Raw genomic sequence first — 19,149 nt, 5'->3', positions numbered from 1 at the left:
GGAAGGCCCCAGTGGTCCATCAAACAGGCCCTTTATAAGGTGGCTGAGTGGATTAAATAATCTGTAAAATGATGTTGGATCTGGTTGTAATCCAAGAATCCAGTAGATAAAGCCTTAGAGCATTTTGGTGGAGCTAAGTATATAACTACTACTGACCTGAAGAAGGGTTGAGGAAGGTACTCTTGACACCCACAGCAAGAAGTAGGACAGCATTTTTCAAGAAGATACCCTTTGGGATAAAGGCTGTCCTGATATCCTTCCAGAGTTTGATAGATTACATCCTAGCAGAAGCTGGAGACTATGTATCTGCTTACCCGGTTGATACTGTAGTCTACAGCCAGTATAACCAGAAACATGTTCAAAACTTTAGGGAGGTGTTGGGCAAACTAAAAAGTGGCATTGGTAACTTATTAAGGCCAACAAGGAACATGTAAGAATGGCAGAAGTGTCATATCAGTGTCTCAGAGTAGGGTGGTAGTAAATAAGAACTAGCCCGAGACCACACTGTAGCCCCTGTCCGCTGTCATCTCACACACACACACACACACACACACACACACACACACACACACACACACACACACACACACACACACACACACACACACACATGCACCGTCGCATACACAGATTATACATATATATGTATATAAATATATATATATATATATATATATATATATATATATATATATATATATATATATATATATATATAAATGCCTTGCATTTACTCTTGCCCTTGTATCCTGGGTCATGGTTGAAAAAGGCCTGCAGTGCTGCAATAGACCATTTCTCCTTCTTGATTATAAAGAACATAAATTAAAGGGAGCATTTTGGGAAGAACTATCCCAGATCCCTTTACTATGAAAGTAACCCCTTGAATAATATCTTTGGGTTATAATATAGCTGGTAGTTATGAACTCCAATAAGAATATCTACATCTAAATGTCATGCAGTTAAATCAGGAATTATTATTTATCTGTTTAGCTAGAAGGTATCACAAACACGCCAATGACAACTTAGCTTGAATTGTAACAGAAAATGAACCCATACTGTTTACTTCATACTGTAGTGTAAAACAATATGGTCTGGTGTCTGTGGAGTGATATTAAAGACAAACAGAATTAACCCTTTTGGGCACAGCTTGGTTTAGCACATTTAGTCAGTGCTGAGCACACACAGGCAATTCTGCTGGTAAAATCCATTTAAATGAGCCATTAACTCTATGTACAGTCTTAGGTAAATCCAGGCAGAGTCAGACATCCATCCATGGCCTTTGATTTGTTTGCACATGTAGTACCTTATCTGTGAGTTAAAAGAAGCAGTTTTCCTGTGCCAACATTAGCTGTTTTCTTTTTCTTCTCAAATCCATTACAACTTCATAGTCAGTATCCAGTCTCCTGGTTTCTAGGTTGCCTCTAAAGCAAACATACAGTTTCTTAGGCATGGCCTCCTTTGCCGTTGTGAAATCTTGCTCATTAAACACAACAGGGTACTTAATTTCCCTCTTAAACCATGTTACACAACACAGTAGAAATTCCTCTACCCTGCTGTAATCACAGATTGCAGATGATACCCATGACTTTATAAACTCCTCTCTTCTGGGGAAAATATGTACATTTCAGGGACCCCTGTCTCCTGCAGAATTCTCTCCCAAATTACAAACTCAAATGTCATAGCTCTAACTTCCCTACTTACTCCATTCTAGCTCTATTTTAATATGTATTGTTTGTGGCATACAGACAGTGCCCACACAGTTTAACCCTTTACTGTCTGTAGACTTACTCTGGATAGCCTTTCAGGATTAACCGTTTTAGTTCCCAATACAGACACCTTCTAGATTCATAGGTTCATAAGTACATACCAAGCTAACAACCATCAGGGCCTTTATAAGCCTAGCCATGCAATTCAACCCAACTGTGTCCCTATGTATCATCTTGTCTTTTCATCAGCTTTGGAGGGACGTCCAGTTCTTTGCAACATCAGTGTTGTCCCATATTTTCTCCACTTTTTGATGACTGTCTTCACTGTGTTCCATGGTATATCCAATGCTGTGGAAATGTTTTTGTACCCTTCTCTTGACTTTCAGTAATGAGATCCCTTTGATGCTTTGTAAGCTCTCTGTGAACCATGGCTTTTGCTGTAGCAGGCAACTGAGTAAATGTCAGGAAAATCCTACTAGGACATCTGAACTTCATGTGGGGTTAATCAGAGTCTCTTTAATTAATGGCAGGTGTGTACCCAAGAAGACTGAATGCTGTAATTATATTAAATCAAAAGGTGCTTCAACAAAGTATTAGTTTAAGGGCTGCACACATGACAAAGTATTATTTTAAGGGTGTGCACACTTATGCAACTAGCGTATTGTATGTTTTTTAATTTTTTTATTTTTTCCCCCTAATAGATGTGTTTGTTTTTCAGTTGAATTGTACAGGTTATAGGTCAAATTAAAGGTGGGAAAAGTTGGTATTTTAACAGGGGTATGTAAACATTTTATATCCACTGTATATGTATATGTATATATGTATATATATATATATATATATATATATATATATATATATATATATATATATACATACATATATATATATATATATATATATATATATGGGTCTACTACACTAAACCGACAGTACACAACACCGACAACCACAACACCGACACCACAAGAATGAAACCGCAAAAACACAAAAGTTCACATTCCCGACAAACCACAATCCTGACAGTTAACAAAACAAAAAGTTTGCTGTTCCACACAACACACACACAACACAAGCAAACCAACAACCGAAAAACCTACACTACACCTTACACACAACAATCTATGAACTAACCTTAACAAAACCCTAACCCTTAGTTCCGTCACTATTGCACACTTACCTTACCCTCACCCTAACCCTAACTCATTTAATCCGCCCCTAAACTTCAAGTCCCTCACTATCGCACACTTACCTTACCCGCACCCAACCCTAAGTCCCTCACTATCGCATACTTAATCATACACGCACACTAACCCTAAATCCCTCACTATCGGACACACACCTTACCCGCATTCTAACCCTAAGTCCCTCACTATCGCACACTCACCTAACCCACACCCTAACCCTAAATCCCTCACTATCACACACTTACCGAGTCATGCTCACATGTTTCCCATGTCGATGTTTTTGCTGTCGGGATTACAAGTTGTCAGTTATCTGCTCCGTCGGTCTTAAGGTGTCGATGATGTGATTGTCGGTCTTATGAGCTTTCGGTCTACCGTAGGGAACCTATATATATATATATATATATATATATATATATATATATATATATATATACATAAATGCACACACACACACACACACACACACACACACACACACACACACACACACACACACACACACACACACACAATATGTTTCAAATGTGAATATGTGTGTGTGTGTGTCTGTATGTATTGTAATGTACTGGCTACTTAGAATGTTTTGAATACAAATCGGTGGCGTGAGAAAGGTAGGACAGCCCTGAATGAATCCATGTTGTGCACTAGTAGGTATGTTGCTGACAAAAGATACAAGCTTTACAGGTAGTAAATAGGAAGTCGCATGAGGGTGAAACCATCTATATATTAGGCCTGTGGTCAGTCAGTTTGTCATATGTACTTACCTCTAAAGTTTGATTAAGTGGAAGAAGATGTCTTTGGAAGCGACCTGTTAAGGAAATCAAGTCAGCCTTACCTGTGTGGGAAGCTGTTTGGATTGGTTTACTATAAAAATTTTGAAAATAAAAAAAATCTACTTACCAGGTCAAACTGATATTTCAAATTTTGCAATGTTGCTTTAACAGAATGTCAAAGATCATCTCCATGATGTCCACATTTGACCAAATCTGGAATGTCAGTAGGTGACGTCAGGCCCTTAGGCATTTGTGCTGAAGCTGCCATACGAATTGTACGTCCACAGCACAAGTGCCCCCCATACCCCCTACAAATTATATATTTCAACTCTGAGATTGCACTACAGTGAGAAAATGGGTAACTTTCCCAATATCCACTGTAGTGCTATCTGTTATCAGTGCATCTCAAATGCACATTAGCGAATGTACAATACCATTCGCTAATGTGCATTTGAAAATTTGCAGAATGACATTATGTAAACTGGAAAAGATGCATTTGTCCATTCCAGTTTCATGTAAGTGCCGTTCCATATTTTGATAGTAATCAAATGGGATTCTTCCCTAGCTTTGAAACTGTTACTACTTGTACTTTAAATGTGCCAAAGAAAACATTTGTAAGGCTTGGCTATAATTGGTCCTGCTTTGAGAGACTGACCATTATGTGTTGCATTTGAAGGATGACACTCTGAATTGCTATTTTCCATAAAGTTGGAAGTGCTATGAAGAACTGTATTTAAGTGAAGTCCAGAAACACTTTAAATGAAAAGCATAAGTTAGATAATATATTGAGAATGTGTGTTTTTTGCAGGGGCGGGAGAGCAGATCTGTGACTTGAAAATCATATTTATTAATTTTTACTGTTCAAAGAATTGGCTTAATGGCTCTCCTTCCTGCATTGGTAGATCCATACATTTCTTCAGTGGGATGAAATTCCTCCTGCCCATTCATTATTCAGGTGAGAGGTGGTTCCTAAGGAGTCTGCCACTCAGAAGATTCTGTAGATTGCTGTTTCCCTACACCCACATCAGCCCTATGAGATTGTTTATAGCTTCCTTTGGAAGGTGCTTGTGTGCCAAGCAGCATATTACTTGCAGTATTGGCACTTAATGCTGGTAATGCTGTGGTGTTACATAGACTATCAAAAGATATTAAGAAGTTTAGGAAAATCATGAATATTGTGCTACTGAAGGGGAAAAGGGTGAGGTTTCATCTATTTTTAGGGCAAATTTAAGGAAAGAAATAAATTATGTAATTTTTTCATTGTTACTAATGAAGGTGCAAGGAAGAAAACTACAAGCAGAATTTTTGACTCATTATGGAATTTCAATAAAAATAGGAATCCATTTAAATGTCATCAGATAGCGAAAAAAGAATAAAGCACTTAAATGGAATGCATGTACAAACAGCTGGAGCCAGATGCCACATAATTATGGTTAGAATATAGAACTACAATATTCATGTTTGAAACCTGGATGGAATGGTAGAGTATGTAAAATAAAAAAATATAAAAATTTGCATATAGAAAATTAAGAAGTTATATAAATAATGAAAAAGGAACTATCAAAACGTGGTAAGAGAAACAAAAAATCTGATGGAGCTGAACAAAAGTAACTAGGAAGGAAAGAAAGCTAAATGTACAAAGAAAGCAAGAATGAAGTGGAAGAGTTATTGAAAAAGTTTGCAGTATTTAATACAAGGAGCAAAAGAAGACATTTCCCTTTTGGAAAAGAATGATAAAAATGGATTATGATTTTTTTAAAAGGTTTTCACATAAGATAATATAAAATTACATAGAAAGAAAAAAATAAAAAATGAAGTAATACAATTCAGTTGATAATTATATGAGAGAAGTAAGGAAAGCAAGGTTAACTAGAAAGGAAATTTACTCAAGTGAAGTTGGAAATCAACTATTAATAAATGAAATTCCAGTAAAAGAAACTGAAGAAGTTTTAAAAAAGTAATTTAGAAGTTTGTACTGGGATCAGATGGTTTGGATTATAAATATACTCAAGTGAAGTTGGAAATAAATTATTAATAAAGGAAATACCAGTAAAAGAAATTGAAGAAGTTTTGAAAAAGTAATTTAGAAGTTTACACTGGGATCAGATGGTTTGGATTATAAATGTACTCAAGTGAAGTTGGAAATCAATTATTAATAAAGGAAATACCAGTAAAAGAAATTGAAGAAGTTTTAAAAAAGTAATTTAGAAGTTTGCACTGGGATCAGATGGTTTGGATTATAAATTTTATAAAAAATGGCACTGAAACAAAAGAAGGCTTTTGTTAAAGTGTTAACTGAATGGAGGGATAAAGGTGTTAGAGATAGAAATATATAAAGGTGAGTTTAAATTAGTATAGAAGAAGGGGTATAGATGATTTAAGAATTGGAAGACTATTACATTAACTAACAAGTAATGATTATAAAATTGCAATGAGAGTCATGCAAGCTTGGTTTAAAAAAAATTTAAATGGGGTATGAAAGGAAGTGATTCAAGGCATACAGGGATGACAGGTTAAAGAGATGTTAATTATAGTTAAAATAAATTTTCTGAAGAGTATAAGTGAATGGTTGGGGGACTGAAAGCATGTTGATAAAGATGTTTGTTTGCCATTTATTATGGCTCATGCAGATGGTAATACTTTCAAAAGACATTAAGTGATTCAAATTATGAAAAAGATGGAACTTGGTTGAGATTTATTGGATTAACTATTACCTGAGGGAAAAAGTAAGGATTTTGTTTGGAGAGATTACTAGGAAGGCATACATGTGTTTTAATAGCTTAAGATGTTAAGAATTGTTTTTGAAAGTATAAGATCATAAAGAAACAATACCAGGATAGATTAGGAAAGATAATGGAAATAAATGAGCTATGGCATGTGTTTATATTACCTTTTAAAAAAGAAGACATACTTGATAAATACAGCAATAATAGAAAAGCTCAAATATTTGGCTCATTAGCAGAATGTTCTGTAGAAATAGAAAATAAATTATAACCAAAAGTACCGTCCATAACATGGAGGTCAAAACTAGATCTTATAAAATGAGGAATATAATATAATAAAGTGGATAAAGCAGGGCTGCATTTAATTAATCCTTTTTTACATCTACACACCTGTATTGGATTTTGAATATTATGAATATTATGAAATCTGATAAAAGAAAAACATGTGGGAAACCTGTTGAATTTAAAATAGGAGAAAACAAGAAATCTGAAAAGATTGACGGACAAAGGAGAAGGAAAATAATGGAATGTTGAAGAACAATGTAAATCTTGAAAATAAGTATAAATATTATTGAACAAAAAAGAAATGTTTGGTATTAAGAGATAATGGTGAAATTCTTTTGTAAAATAACTTGGTAAAAATAATGAAGAATTTTAATAAATGGAATGAGAAGTAAGACTTAATATCGTAATTGATGTTAATAAAATTACCAGTAAAAGGATCAATACTGTATAAAACAGGAAATGAGAGGTTACATGTAAAATCAGGTTGATGACATGATAGCAAAGTTTGCTACAGAATGTCTAAAATTGTGAGGTTATAGAATATTTTAGTAGAATTTAAATGGAAAAAATGGTTAGAGGAGATGTTTATAGAAAAGATAGTTTATGGTTCTATAGTGGACTTAATAAAGAATTATAATAGTTATAAGAAAATCAGATAAGATCTGCATGACTATTGTTTATAATATTGGACAAAGAAGAAAAAAGTAATTATTATTTAATAAGATTTGTAAGAAAAATAAAGTTTTGGTTATGGCAGAAAGAGTGGGGAGGGTAATTTTTTTGTTTTTGTACATATTTAAAAAATATATAATTTAATTAGTTAGTAGCATTTATATAACATTATTTTCAATGTTTTTTTTAAGTTTTTGTGTGAGTATGTAAACAAAATATTCCTACTGTTATCAGGGATCTTTTAAACCCACCTCAGCTACCACCAACTCATGAAAATGGAATCTCAGTTTAATGTCTCATCTGAAGGACAGCACACTCAGGGAAGCAACATCTCCTAATACTGCACTGCAGTAACAGAAAAAAGGATTTTTAGAAATAAAATTTGTACATTCCTGACACTCATCTGTACTTATGAATGTTCATGTGCAAGTATCGGAGCTGAGAGAGGCTAGAACATGAGTCACCTGTATTTATTTTCACTGTTTCTCTACTAGAAGAGATTTTGGCTGAATGTAAAACTCGGCTTGGCATTTTTATTGTAATATCTCCCAAGTGACCAAGACAATCTTGATTCATCTTACTTGTGGAAATTATTAAACCACCCCTTCAGCTATTGGCTTTTCAAACACTCCCAGCTTAGCTGCAAGGCAAAAAGTTATACAGTGTAACTTTAAGCCTCTGAGTCTACAAGCATGGGTGATATCCTTGGGTCTATGGTTTATCATCAAAAGGACTAACCATCAAATGACACATCATCAAATGATAATCATCGAATGTCCATCCACTGAACCAGCACTTTATTGAACATGTGAGATGGGGAAAATAGTTGGCCAACACTTCCCCTTCTCACTTTTCCCCACTGTAGCGTATATATAGTTATGGGAAGTGGGGCAAACTCTCCCACATTGGGGGGTATAGGGGTAAATTCCCCACATGGATGGGTTTGAAATAGTGCCATTTGTGAGATGGGGAAGTGTTGGCCAACTACTTTCCCTGTCTCACAGGTTCAATGAAATTAATTAAAACTTAAAAAACTACAGCTCAGAAAAATAGAACTGCATCGATAAAATTACACTTTATTACATAAAATAATAGGTTTAAAGAAAGGGTCTACAAACATAAATACAACATAAGTAGAATTAATTTAAATAAGGTTTTAGCGAAATATATAAGAGGTTGTCCTAGTCATTCATTTGGTTATATGGTCATTGACCAAGCAGTAAAAAATACTAAAGAAGGGATGTTGGGACTTCAACTGGAAAAGAAAGAATTTATTTGGCAAATTCGCTTAAATGCAGAATATTGGCCAGGACTAAATGAACAAAGTTCTATCACTTGCTTACTGAAGTTAAAGGCACTACAGAGATAGAAAGAGGGAATACGGATGAAAGCCAAACGGGTTGGTTTTTGAAAGATAAGTGTGCATTGAAGCATTTTGGTCATTATGTGTCTTATGTTTTGTTTTAATACAAAATGTATATTTGGACTATAAAATTCATGTTGGTCATTGTTTTTTAGCAATATTTTTTAAAGACATTTTAACATGAATCTAATTTGTAATGGGTATTGCATTTAGTAAAAAGATAATCCTGGGGCTTTAATATTTTAAGGAATTCTTGAGGGTGTGTCACTAATAGCCAATGAATGAATTTGCAAGGGTTTTTAAATGGCTTCTTTTTTGGTATAAGATTATCTGAAGAAGCCTATATTGTATAGATGAAAGCACTTATCTGAAGTGATTATTTTATGTAATAAAGTGTAATTTTATTGATACAGTTCCGTTTTTCTGAGCCATAGTTTTTAAGTTGTAATTGAGTTTGTCATTGCTGCACTGCTTTCTTTTTGAGGTTCAACGAAGTGCTGGTTCAGTGGATGGACATTTGACATTAAGGGTTTGATGATGTGCCATTCGATGGATAGCCCGTTTGATGATTAACCATAGATACAATATCCTCTTAGTATTTTCAAAGTTTATCTCCAATGATGTAATTCAAGTAATGAGGAAGACTATAGACGTAGGGCAAAAGCAGGTCATACATATCAAAACTGAAGTTATTTTCCTCTTGAGATGAGTTCAGTGGTCCCCCAGTCATGCCAATAACCCTTGCCAAAACTCATTGATTATTTTTCCATTATTAAGATCATGATTGGGGGATTCTTCTATTAAGTCACATTTAGGTACATTCTCAGCTTATATTTCTACAGCTAGTCTGTTTTCCTCATGTACAAAAAGAAGGTGTTCCAGGCACAAAGAAAAAAAAATGTACACATAGATATCCCATTGTATTAATTTCTGTAATAACAGGTATGATAAATCTTTAACAGAGGTCAACAAAAGTCACTCCATTTGAACAAATGCTACTCCAGCTACTTGTTTTTTTTTTCAAAAGTTTCTGCTTTTCATATGTTAAGTTATAAATGGGTGATAGAGAACACTTTCACAAACAGTAGAGTGTGAAGGTCCAGTAAATAAAAACTAAATACAGGGACACACCTTCAAAAATAACAGCATCATTTACAGGGGACAATCAAAACTAAAATTAGGAACATACCTCCAAAATAGGGACAGTTGAGAGTTCTGCATGGAAATCAGCTTTATTTATATTAACATGAGCCACCTAATTACAAAAATAATACAATACACAGCTTAATTGTGTGGTGATACATAATGACATTGGAACTAAAGAAACATGACTTCCAGTGGCATAAGATTTTTTTTATCACCTGTCTTCTCTATTAGTAACACCTTTTTCAGTACATTTTTCATCTTGCCATATTGTTTCAGTTGTACACAGAAACAACATCTGAGTGTGGAAGAAACTTATTCATTTTGTATAAAAGTATTTCCAGGTGTCATGTTTTCCCTGAGCAGTAATGAAGGCATTCTTCATTCTCATTGCTGCAGTAGCTTTTGATCAATACTGGTAGTTGTCTGCCCAGGAAACAACAACCGGCTAACTTCATAAAGCTCTGGTTCGTCCCACTCCTTCATTCTGACTACTGACTGGACAGCTCATAGGAGGGAAATCAGCACTCTAGAGGGAAAAATTCTTCAGGACCTTCTTGCCCATACAGCGACAAGAGCATTCTCACCCTGAAAGTCTAAAAGATGTAGCAGTAACAAATCATTTTATATCCCAACAACAAACTCTACAGAAGAAGGGGGTGACTACTCCAGCAATGAGGAATTCAGACATCTACTGTTACATGACTGTACTGTGTTCATCATTCTCACCACTGCAGTAGCCCGTTGGTTATATGGGTTAATTACCAAAACCTGTCCAACCTGGGAGGACGAAGGATAAAAATCCAGAAGCCCTTGGGGAAGGTCTTATTAAAGTCAGTGCTGGACCTGGAAAAGGAAACCAGTATGTAATTGTCTCTAGAATGCCTAGAGGCTAATCATTTCCAATAAGAAAAAAATAAAAAAACATGATATACTGGCTGGGGTGGGGATGTACATAGGTTCATAGGTGACTACTAGGCTAATGACCCTGGAGCCAGTACAAGCCTAGCCCAAAAATATTCTCAGTCATCCTGCTGCTGAACGTTAGTTCCTTGTGCCTCTATCGAGCAAGGGTGTTGAAGTGATCCCCAGGTGATTTCCCATTACCCATCCACTTGTCAAAAATTTTCTTGAAGAGGGCTAGTGAGGTGCTCTGCTTGACGTGGATAGGTAGTTTATTCCAGAATATGGGAAGTCCCTGAGTTAGGAACCTGTCCCTGCAGCAGGTTCTATTTATTGTGGTGATGAGGTTGAGATCTTTGAAGCATGTGGCACGGAGGGATTGAGACTTTTTCACATGAAGCATATCTAGCAACACTGGGTCAGACATGGCTTTGTATGTCAAGCAGAAATTGCCTTTAAATAGGTGATATGAGATGGAGTAAAGCTGGAATTTTTTGAGTCTTTCTGTATAGGGCATGTGTGTGAGTCCTAAGATCCTCTTTGTGAGGAACTTTTGTGGCCTCTACAGTTGTTGTAGATGTCTAGTGAGGTACATGCCAAATAGGGCATTGTACTCTATAATTGGTCTAATGAGGGATGAGTAGAGAGCGATTATGACTTCTTTCTTCATGGATGAGAAACCTTTTGTAATGAGGTGTGCCACATAAAAGGACGTTCTAACGACAGTGGCAACATGGTTGTCAGAGAGGATGCTATCTACCTGTGGCCCTAGATCTCTTATCATACTTTCAGAGTTAAGTGGGCTACCGTCAATGTGGTAGTTTGTGTGCACCATGTTTTTTCCGAAGGGAATGAGAATGCACTTTTTAGCATTGAGCTTAAGGCCATGGTTCTGGCACCCGTTGGTCTCTGTGAGGCCTTTTTGTAGGATGTCTGCATCAGCTTGAGAATCAATAAGAGCTCCCAGTTTGCAGAGTCCCTTTGTGTTGGCTTGAACTTCAGAGAAGTAGTCCTAAACAGGAGAGGACCCAGAAGCAATCCCTGTGAGACTCCACTTGTAACTGCCCGGTAGTCAGATTTAAAGTCCGCTACTTTCACCATCTGGGTTCTGTTAGTGAGCCAGTTGACAAATCATCTTATGACATAGGGGTTAATACCTAGGTTAGTGAGTCTATCAATGATTCCTGAGTGGGGGATGGTGTCGAAGGCCGTAGCTAGATCAAAGTAGGCTGTGTGGACTACCTTGCCTTCATGCACTGCTCTGGTGACAGATTTGAAGAAGTCTATCAGGTTGAGCAGACATGATCTGCTCTTCACAAATGCAAACTGTGTGGGGTCCAGGGTTTGAAGGTTCCCTATATCCCTATTTATAAAGTCCGTAATTATGTGCTCCATAGTCTTACAGATCAGGCTCATCAGGCTGATGGGGTGGTAGTTACCAGGGTCAGTAGTGGCTCCCCTTTTGTGGAGTGGAATAACTGTAGCAGTGCACCATTCAGTGGGAAAAAAGCCTGAAGTGAGGCTGTGGTTGAACAGGGAACTCAGATGTGGTGCCATTTCCCTTTGTAATTCTTGTAGAACACAGCCAGGTATATTATCAGGTCCCATGGAAGCTGTATTCTTGGCTTTGGAGAATACGGTTTCTACCTGTGCAGCTGTGATATTAGGGATTTGGCATTCCTCATGTAATGGGATGGGCCCTTTAGAGGGTGAAGGGGGGTAAAGTTTGCAATAAACCTGTTGGCCAAGATATTGGCAGTATCAGTTGATTCAGTATAAGTGGTGCCATTGTGCAGTAGCTCGGCGCACATCTGTGTATTGTTATGCAGATTCTTGACATAACTAAAGAATGCCTTGTGGTTGTCTTTAGTATCTGTAGCAATTTTGTTTTCATAACTAGCTTTGGAGGATTTGATGGAGGATCCCAGTTTTTTGCTGAGATTTACAAGGGAAGTTTTCCAGTCTTGGGACTTTACCTTTTTCTGCAACAGTTTTTCCCTTCTGTTGTAGAGTTTGTTAATGGCAGGGGACCACCAGATTGGCTTCCTTTATTTGGAGGATAGCATCTTGGTTCTGTTCGGTATGGTCCAATCCATGCACTTGTGTAAATGCTCATACAGTGCCTTGGTGTATGATTCAGCAGCCATACACCCATTCCCCATTTGCATGGATGACATGAAGTTTGCCACTTCATTCTTTAGAAGCTCAAAATTGGCTTTGGAGAAGTTCTTCACTGTGGTTTCCTTCATGTGGGGTGAGGGTGGGATTTGGATATCAACGGTGATTAACTTGTGGTCAGATCTAACCAGGGAGGAGTTGATTACTGGTGTAGAGCAGTGGTCCCCCATGGTTGTAATGACCACATCGAGAATGTTTCTACCTCTGGTGGGGGGTACAATTCTAGAATGTATTTTTTATCTTTGTGATAGAGGAAAGGACCAATAGAAGGGGGATTCTACAAAGTGTTAACATGCAAGTTTTTTTTTTCTGATGGCAAGCAAATCAGGAAATACAAGTAGCATATTGTATAGTGCAACATATTAAACCTGTTTGATATAGCATGCTCTACACTTATGCTGGGATAGATGCCTTCCTTAAACAGTAGGAATTACTGATTAATGTTCCACAGTTTCTGTGCACTGTTAACCCAGATACTAGCAATTTAATTAATTAATTATTTTTTTTTTCTTTACCCTTTACTGACCTGGTTAGTTCTACTAGGCCACCATTCACTTTTCACAGGAAACTCCATTTATACTGACTAGGTGTGAAAATTGGCCATAGTTCCAGGGAATTTCCCACAATTTTTTGATTACTACCTTAGGATCTTTTTTTTACACCCACATGAGTTACAGTCAACTTCAGCAAATTGGACCTTAGCTTAATGTCTCATCTAAATTTAACAGCATAAGTAGAGCTTCTTGGCCCTTCAAAAGCCATGCCAGCGTACTGAGAAAAGGCGATTCTGGAAAAGTGCTAGGACAATGTGTTGGGAGAATGGGATATATTCACTGATGTGTAGAGAAAGAATTATACACATACATATGATTAATGAGAAATGATATATTTCCCTTTCATAGGAACACAGATGGAGAACTTATCAAAGTTGTATAAGACATATTCGCAATGATCTGCAGGTAACATTTCAAATACAGGCATGACCTTAGAAACTGAACACAAGTATTTGGCTGTGTAAATGCTATGCCTATAGCTATATTTCATTCACTACCTCCGTTATGATCTCTGAACCAATAAACAAACACTGTATTTACTGATTGTGCATATAATATGTGACAAGAAATGTATGCTGCAAAAGTGTTGCATCACGAATGCAAAACTGTGAATATTAATGCTTTTGGAATGCATCTTAGAAATCATCATTCTTAACTGTTCCCATTATATCAGCATTTCCATAAAATGTTTAATTTACTTTTGGAACATCAGTGACACAGTTTACCACACCATTTGATTAATTTTATGTTGTTTTGCGATCAAAAAAGGATAACAATCATGAATTTATACATAAGAATGTAATAGGTATTACCTCTGAGAGTTTGTGCGCTCTATAGTGTGACTTGCTGCATTGAAGTAATTGAGCTGCTAAATTGCAATCCTTCCTGTAGAGTTCCTGAAACAAAAAGAAATAATGCAGACATTTACTTTCAGTGCTGACATGTATCTTTGTCTTTCTGGATTTTCTGCGCAGAAAACACGTGACAAAATACTATTTGTTTCATCAATAGTCTGTGAAATCCTCATTTTGTGAGTCTATTGTCAGTTTATGTGGGTGGCACTGAAGTGATTCATGCTATAACATAATTCCATTGACAGCATTAATTTTATTGACAACATTGTGACACCATCAAAACTAGAATCAAAAAGCAAGGTTGTCTGGTTTCTTAGTACATTAAAGCACAATAAGATCAAAATACTACATTTTTCTCATCACATTACACATTTATTCCCTTTAATATCAACCAGAGTACAGCAAAAAAAAAACGAGCTAAGTATGCTATTCTCTATTCATTTTCTTGCCTTTTCCTATACTTCTCTGCATACCAGTTTAGCTTCTTATAATATTAGTTGCTTCTAGAATTTGTTGAATAGTTCGATATACTATTTTCTATATATTGTACATTATTTTTCAATCAGTGTCTATTACAGTGAATGTCATCTGTTCACAGAGGAGTGAGAAGTGCTAATATGAATAATAGGATACCTATAGCTGAGATACTATGTAAAAAGATGTATCTACAACCAAGAAATTTTGAGTATGTACAAAGACAAATACTATGGCCATTGCTGAACTGAAACTTGAAAAAGACCATCCTGTCTCTTTAGCCACTTGTACCTAATAAAATCAGAGAAAATGACTAAAAATGACTGCTGATGTCTTCAGAAATTCTGAAAAGAAACACTTATTCTGAGTACTGCCATCCTAAGTTAACAAAGAGAGAGAGAAAATAATAGAAAATAAATCAAATTATATCACATTGTGGTGACACAAGCTGCATTGTTGGAAGAAAATGCTGTGACTGGAGAACAAATTCACAGAGACTGCGATAATTACGAAAAGAGGATTTTGTAAGCGCAAATAAATGTTTTAGCCTATGACTCTGATGTTCCAAATAGCTCCTTTTCATCCGTATAGTCACAATATAATGCTGGTGCCATTTTAGGTCCTGAAAGTATTTTGCTAATTCAGCAAGCCAAGCTGCCTTGTTCTCCCAAAGATGATCATCTGCTTGATCCCATTATCCCCTGTTCCACCTCTTCAGTTCCCATGCTGCTACTTGTCAGGGCTTTATCTCTCTCTGCTCTATGTGGTCATCTCTTCTTATGAGGCATTTTTGAGAATCAAATGAAATTTTAGTGACCCTTAAAACTTGAGAAGTGCACTTGTGGGTGTTATGTTTGACATTCAAAAAAACATTTGCTAAGAAGAAATATTAGTTTACCCGTCTTAGAAAAGTCTTACCATTTAGAACACAGGATCCAAAAACAGTTACTTGTTACTGGGGATGTGTTCATGAATTTATGCACAAGGACATTTTGGAACTAGTTAAGGTGAATAACGAGGCTGACCAGCTATTTTTGATAATAGAATGCAGTACTCTTTTCAAGGAAATTACATAGATCACGGTCTTAAGAATGATTCCTCAAATATTTAAAGGGGGGTATTCATAGATAATTATTATATAAGACCTTGTATAGCTTTCGGTAATGCAAAGTCTTAGTGTGATTCTTAAAATGTAGTTAGTCAGCTGTGCAGTACATATCATCACATAACAGTTTTATGGGTGCATAGAAATGACCAGGAAGCAACGTGGTGCACGTACGGCAACTGCACGGCTGTGAAGTCAGCACATAAAAGTACAAAAATAGCCAGCAGAAAAGGTGGAATTCAAAAGATTTAACATAAAAAACACATAGCTAGGTAGAGGGTAGTAAGCCCAACTACCTGTCTCAAACCAATTTCGGCTGTGATAGCCTTCTTCAGTGAGTTAACAAAAACAAATAATCACCATTCATATAGGTATGTTTATATATATAGTACCATAAAGACAGTTCATTGGTGCATTCCTTGAAATTAAGTAAATCATGCCATCCAGATTTATCCCTACATTTACCTACAATGCAATCAATAACAGTAAAATAAAAAGAGGCAGAGTTGTGTTTACAGACATGTTTAAACAGAGCATTGTTAGGACGCTTGTTTCTAATGTCACTAAGATGCTCCCCAATCCTGAGGCGAAAAGGCCTAGAAGTTTGTCCCTCATAGAATGAGGAACATGAACATGTGACTAGATAGATGACCCACTCTGTACTACAGTTAGCCCAGAAGTTGATGCTGAAAACTTCTGACGTATTGCGACTACTGAATTCTCTCGTATGTTGGACTTTGTTGCAATAAGTGCAGTGGCCACATGGTATACAACCCAACACTGGGCCACTTCTCAGTATATGTTGAGTCGGGACAATGGAACTAGGACCCACCCTCTTATAATGGCTAAACAGGGATCCCAATGTCCGCCCCCTTCTGAAGGAAAAAGATCATCTGTCCCTCAAAAAAGAGTGTAATCTCTCCTCAGCCATCAAAATGTTCCAGTGATATTAATGATATTCATAAACCCACGTGTACTGCATCCATATGTGGTCACCAGATGAACCAGAGAATTAGATGGATCTTTTTGTTTGTCCTTGTATTGTAACAAGTCAGTTCTATTCTGATTGGAAGCCCAATGACAAGCAGTACTAACAGTACCAGAGGGGTAACCCCTCTCACGAAACCTGTGTATTAAATCATCTCTGGTGTTCTCAAATGTTTGTTGGCTAGAGCAGATCCTTTTGACTCTGAAGAATTATGATTTGGGGATATTCTGGATGATATGTCAGGGGTGAAAGCTTGTAGCATGTTAAAGTGAGTTATATTCTATTCAGGAAATTTCCTGAAAACCCGAGTGGCTAGGTTGTCATCAGGATTCCTGCTAACCTCAACATCAAGAAAAACAATCTTTGATTTATGAAAATTTAATTTGAACTCAATTCCCCATACATTGTCATTGAGATAGCCAATAAATTCCTGTAGATAGGTTTCATCTGACTTCCACACCACCCAACAATCATCCAGATATCATCTCCAAATGTCTAATTCATAAATATATAAATTATGACTGGAGTCATAAATAATAACCTCCTCAAGAGGCCGCAAAAGTTCCTCACCAAAAGGATAAAGGGTCTCAAACATCTGTCCTATGCTGCCCGACTGAAAGAACTCCAGCTCTATTCAGTCGCCACGCTGCTCAGAGGTGACCTTTGCCTAACATACAAGGCCATGTCAAACCCAGATTTGATGAATATGCTTCACCTCAAAAAATCTAGATCCGTCAGAGCCACAAGGGCGGGAGACTTAAACCTCGACATGGCTATTAATAGGACGTGCTGGAGGGATAGATTCATCACCCAAAGACTCCCTATGCTGTGGAACAAAATCCCGGTATATGTGAGGCAGAGCACCTCGCTGGCCTTGTTCAAGAGAAATCTTGACCAATGGATGGGAGATCGCAGATATACCCCAGGGATTACCTCAGTGTCACTGCTCGACAGAGGCACAGCAAAATAATGGGTATAGTTCCCCATACTAAAGGGGTGGCATAAGCCACAAAACTATGGGCTAGGCTTGTAAATGCCCTCGGGCAGATAGCCTAGTATGAACCTATGAACCTATGAATATAAGCCATGAAAAGGTCCACATAAATGGGTGCAAAATAGGCACCCACTGCTGTGCCTTTGACCTGCCAAAACATTGGTCCTGGAAGTAGAATACATTACTGGTAAGAACATATTCAGCCAGGCATACTAAAAAAAGTATTAAAGCCTGGTTGGTATAAACCAGATCTTCCCAATGAAAAATCCAAAGCCTGCAAACCTGCCCAATGTGGAATATTTGTGTAGAGAGAGGTTACATCCAAGGTACATAACAGCCAATGGGGCTCCAATTGCATGTCATAAATAATATCCAAGAATTAGGTAGTGTCCTGAATTCTAGCCCGTATCAAGGGTAGTAGTGGTTTCAGATAGTGTTTCAAATATTCAGACAGAGGTTCAGTAATAGACCCCCGCCCTGATACAATTGGTCTTCCAGGGGGACATCTAGCATCCTTATGTATTTTGGGTAAAAGGTAAAAGTATTGTTTACACGGAGATGAAACCAGCAACTGATATCTAACTGACTCTGTGATGCCCTCTCCCTGAGCCTGTATCAGAAATGAATCAATTTTGGTCTTGAAATGACTAGTTGGGTCCAATGGCATAGCCATATAATATTTGTTATCCCCCAATTGTCTCGCTGCTTCTTCATTATAGTTGACACAATCCTGAATCACTACCGCCCCACCTTTATCTGCTTGTACAATAACAATTTCTTTGTTGTTCTTAAGTTCCTCTATACATTGTACCTCCTCTTTAGAAAGGTTATTGTAGGATACCTACAAGGTATTGTACTTATTGTAGGTACCTCCTCTTTAGAAATGTTATTGTAGTACGGTGTCCCGGGCTGCATTTTACATGAGCTCCAAGAAGAACTGAACCCTCACTTAAAATCACTGTTCAGTCTCAGCCTTACAACAGGATATGTACCCAAAGAATGGCATACAGCAACAGTGGTCCCACTCCATAAAGGTGGTGCCACAACGGACCCCAGAAACTATCGCCCTATAAGCCTAACTAGCCTGGTCTGCAAAACTATGGAGCGTATCATCATGGAACTCATAAACAAAGACATTGGGAACCTCCAAACACTGGATCCTACCCAATTCGGCTTTGTTAAGGGCAGATCTTGCCTCTTGAACCTGGTCAATTTCTTTGAAACAGTCACCAAGGCCATAGACGAAG

General features: G+C 37.0%; 1 protein-coding gene across 2 annotated transcripts in view; it reads right to left on the bottom strand.

Moving 5' to 3' along the window:
- BEGAIN (brain enriched guanylate kinase associated) overlaps window positions 1–19,149 on the bottom strand; it is a 3,126,115-nt gene that overhangs the window by 32,010 nt on the left and 3,074,956 nt on the right. For both annotated transcript variants that reach the window (XM_044074560.1, XM_044074561.1), the window contains one exon: window positions 14,300–14,383. In XM_044074560.1, the coding sequence (XP_043930495.1) occupies window positions 14,300–14,383 (84 nt within the window). The remainder of the gene's footprint in view (window positions 1–14,299; window positions 14,384–19,149) is intronic.

The sequence above is a fragment of the Protopterus annectens genome, chromosome 6.part0 (assembly GCF_019279795.1).
Source record: "Protopterus annectens isolate FY-2018-M chromosome 6.part0, PAN1.0, whole genome shotgun sequence".
In the NCBI taxonomy this organism is placed as follows: domain Eukaryota; kingdom Metazoa; phylum Chordata; order Ceratodontiformes; family Protopteridae; genus Protopterus; species Protopterus annectens.
This window is presented reverse-complemented; position numbering and strand designations above follow the sequence as displayed.